This window comes from Medicago truncatula, chromosome 3, assembly GCF_003473485.1.
Source record: "Medicago truncatula cultivar Jemalong A17 chromosome 3, MtrunA17r5.0-ANR, whole genome shotgun sequence".
In the NCBI taxonomy this organism is placed as follows: Eukaryota; Viridiplantae; Streptophyta; class Magnoliopsida; order Fabales; family Fabaceae; genus Medicago; species Medicago truncatula.
Genome location: NC_053044.1, coordinates 48085970 through 48089389, shown reverse-complemented (window position 1 = coordinate 48089389; position 3420 = coordinate 48085970). Strand labels below are relative to the sequence as shown.

General features: G+C 36.7%; 1 protein-coding gene across 1 annotated transcript; it reads right to left on the bottom strand.

Annotated features, from left to right (window-relative positions):
• Window positions 1-3021, bottom strand: LOC25489885 (patellin-3). Its single transcript, XM_013606168.3, has 4 exons — window positions 1678-3021; window positions 1356-1480; window positions 1139-1274; window positions 1-506 (listed from the first exon to the last, which is right to left on the bottom strand). Exons 1-4 carry the CDS (start codon window positions 2878-2880, stop codon window positions 249-251), a joined length of 1722 nt encoding a protein of 573 aa, XP_013461622.1. The 5' UTR covers window positions 2881-3021; the 3' UTR covers window positions 1-248.
• Window positions 3022-3420: the final 399 nt, after the last annotated feature.

Below are 3420 nucleotides of genomic sequence, written 5' to 3'. Positions count from 1 at the left end.
TGACAGTTCAAACATATATTTAGACATGAATATAGACAAAACAACAAGCATATAGATCAAATTAGGACCCACCGAAATTTACAAGAAATTTATACAATAAAATAGACCAATAAGTCCTCTGCATATATCAATATAAGAATTCAAAAAACAAAAGATCCCCTCAATAGTAATAACCAAAATAATACAGCAAAAAGAATATATAATTATATCTGCTCCAACACAAGATAATGATTAACGTTGAAACTTTCTTAATCAGAAGTTGAAGGCTTGGTCTTCAAGCGGTACAAGAGCTTCTTCTTCTTAGAGCTTGAATTGTCAATGGTGAGAACAACTTTCCCAGGTTCACCAATTTTGTAGTTGTTACAAAGCACTGGTTCTTCTGATGAAGCAATTTTTCTAGTCTTCTGGATTATCACAGTGTAGCTTCCTTCTGAACTTGGTACAAACTCTGCACCATAGCTTATGTCCCACCCAATTACTCTTAGCTCCCAAGAGAGTAAACAGTTCTGCAAGTAATTCCCATCAACAAAATTTCAATGCATTATAAAATAATTCAAACCTTGTAATATAATATTTATCTATTTCAGATTAATTGTTGCTTTAAAATATCAAAGAAACATTAAATTAATTATCTACTTTGTGTACCATAGAATTTGCCATAAAATTAACTATAGAAATGAAATGACTGTGTCATGGTCATTTTGCTAAACTTGGGCAAATCACGTGGCATTGTCATTGTGATTTTGGCAAAAATTGTACTTTGAACCCTCAAAAAATTAATGTGTCATGGTCATTTTGTGAAGTCATTGTCAATTCAAAATATACTTGTTTGTTACTACTTTGAACTAAAATGAAACTCTCTTATTCATTCATTCCAATTGAAGTATGTTTGTTTCCATGTTTATTTTATGATTCCTTGATAAAGCATCTATCTCAAATCAGGGCATAGGGGTAAAGCACGGATTGTTGCATAATAAAATAAGGTAAACAAACAAAAGAGGAAAAGGACAAATATAAAAATGAAGACCAGAGGAATCCTAGGAAAGATTACACAATCCAATGCAACGTTCCTTGGATACTCAATCAATCCTGACAAAACACAGAAAGGTAAAAAGAAAAAAAAAGCAACCAAACTCACCTCAGTAACTGGAAATTCCACGATGTGTTTTGCCGCAGGCCTCACTGTAATTTCTGTAACAGCATCAGTAATTCCAAATTCACCATCTTTGCTTAGTCCACCATATTTGACTGAAAGTTGCTCCGGAGCTATGTAACTGAAAAATCCATAAAACATACTAAGACACTAACAAACTAAGGAAAAAAGACATGAACAAGAAATGTGTTTTTTTCTTTACCTTAGAAGAGTTTCAGCTGATTTGGAAGGCCCAGCAAAAACAAACTTGCTTTTTGTTCTTTGTGTAAGAAAAGGACTTATCATTCTGTTCACAGCTAAGTACCACCATGGCACATTGATAAACACCTACGAAACCAAATTCAAATAAAACAAGATTAAGAAACCATAATTAGAGAGCATTAATATCATAATTCTAAATTGAAGAACCACAATTGTGGCTGCATCTGTTGATTTCAACAAACTCTGGCATGATAGATATCAAACATGCAATTAATATAACTGAAACTGGAAATTAAATTATGCTAAGTAAAAAGTATTAGTACCTGTTTGGCTACAAATTCAGGATAATTATCTTGAAGCAATTGAAGGGCTTGTTTGGTAGCTTGTCTAAGCTCCCATTTGGTAGGTCCAGGAGAATTCTTAAGATCATTAACCTGAACAATGGTGCATATACCACCAGGGGTAAAATCCAATTTCCTTATACTCTTCTCCAAGACCAGAATTCTCCATTTCAAGAATCTTTCTCTCTTCTCTTCATCTGAAAATGTTTTCTTATAAACCTCCTTGTTATCAAACTCTCCATAAATATTATAACAAACAGGGTGTCCTTCTTTATCATAGCCATGCATGTAAACAGTTTTCTCTAAATATTCATCACCTAAGTTTTCATCTAATAACAACTCTTCGATTTTGAACTCTTTTCTCCAACGGATAGTGTTCTTGATCATTGTGAATGCTTCTTTCACTTTGAAGTCTCTGGCTCGGAGAAACTTCAACAGAATCACGTCGGTTCTATCGTCTGCGAGGAGTGGTATCCCCCATATTGAAACCTCTTCTGGTTGTTGTTGTTCCGGTGAAGAAGCTTCCACCACCTTTGGTTCCTCTGGAACTGATGAAGCTACAGCTACAACAGATTCTTCAATTGCTTCAACTGTTTTCGCTCCATCTTCATCTACAGAAGAAGCAGCAACCTCTGTTTCTTTCTTTTCTACTTCTTCTTTTGGTTGTTCAGCTTCAGCTTCAGCTTCAGTTGGTGGTGGTGGTGGTGTTGTTGATACGTCATCATCTGCAGTAGTAACAGCAACAACAGATTCTGTTTCAGAAACCTGCTCATCTTTCTTGTTGGTCTCTTCAGCAGGTGCTTCTGGTGTGGGCTCGGGCTTTTGTTCTTTAACTGGGCTTGGAGTAGTTGAAGCTGGTGCAGAGAATTCATGTTTGTTAAGTGCTTCTTGAATAAGCTGTTTCAGCTCTGCAAGTGCTTTCTTCTCAGCTTCAGGTAGCTCACCAACAATAGTACTCTCTTCTTTGAAAGAACCAGACTCTGGAATTTTGTCATCACCACTGGGCTTTGATACCTCCTCCGTCTCAGTAGTGTTGTTTTCAACGGGCTCTGGGTTGGGCTTGGGCTGATCAGATTCTTTGTCAGCTGGAACAGGGGATTCTGTTTTTTGAGTGACCACCACTTGCTCCTCAGCAAGAGGCACTGTCTCTTGAGTTGTGGCTATCTTTGGAGATTCCTCTGCCATAGTTGATCTTGATTAAGACTAATAGTACAATAACAGTGAAAATTATTTTGGTCTCACCAAAAAATTTAAATGAAGAAAGTGTGAGAATGAAGGAGAATGATGGAGAGTGGTGTAGTGTGATGGGGATAGAGGGGTTGTTTCGTGGGGAAGCAGTTATAAAGAGTGGGGTGGATGAGAAGGACCAGTCTGTGCCAGATTGGAATCTAGGCTCAACAGGCCATTAAGTGGGCCCATGGCCCGGAAATAACGGTGTTATTTGACTCTCTACCAAACACGGCGGGCCTACTAGCCAGTTACGTAGCCCAGCCTGTTAGAATTTGAAGCCAACGGTTCCATTCACATTTCTTTCCAACCCACGCACGCATAGGTTACTTTCTTTTGTTCATAACCATCCTGTTTTTAAGAAAAAAAAGTGTTATATTAATCTCAAGTTTCATCCGAAAGTAAATAAAGTTTAACTAAAAATTATTCTACACCAAAATCGAGTTTGAATTCTCTAAATTACATGGTATTTAGTGGATTTCATTGATCACTTAAGCT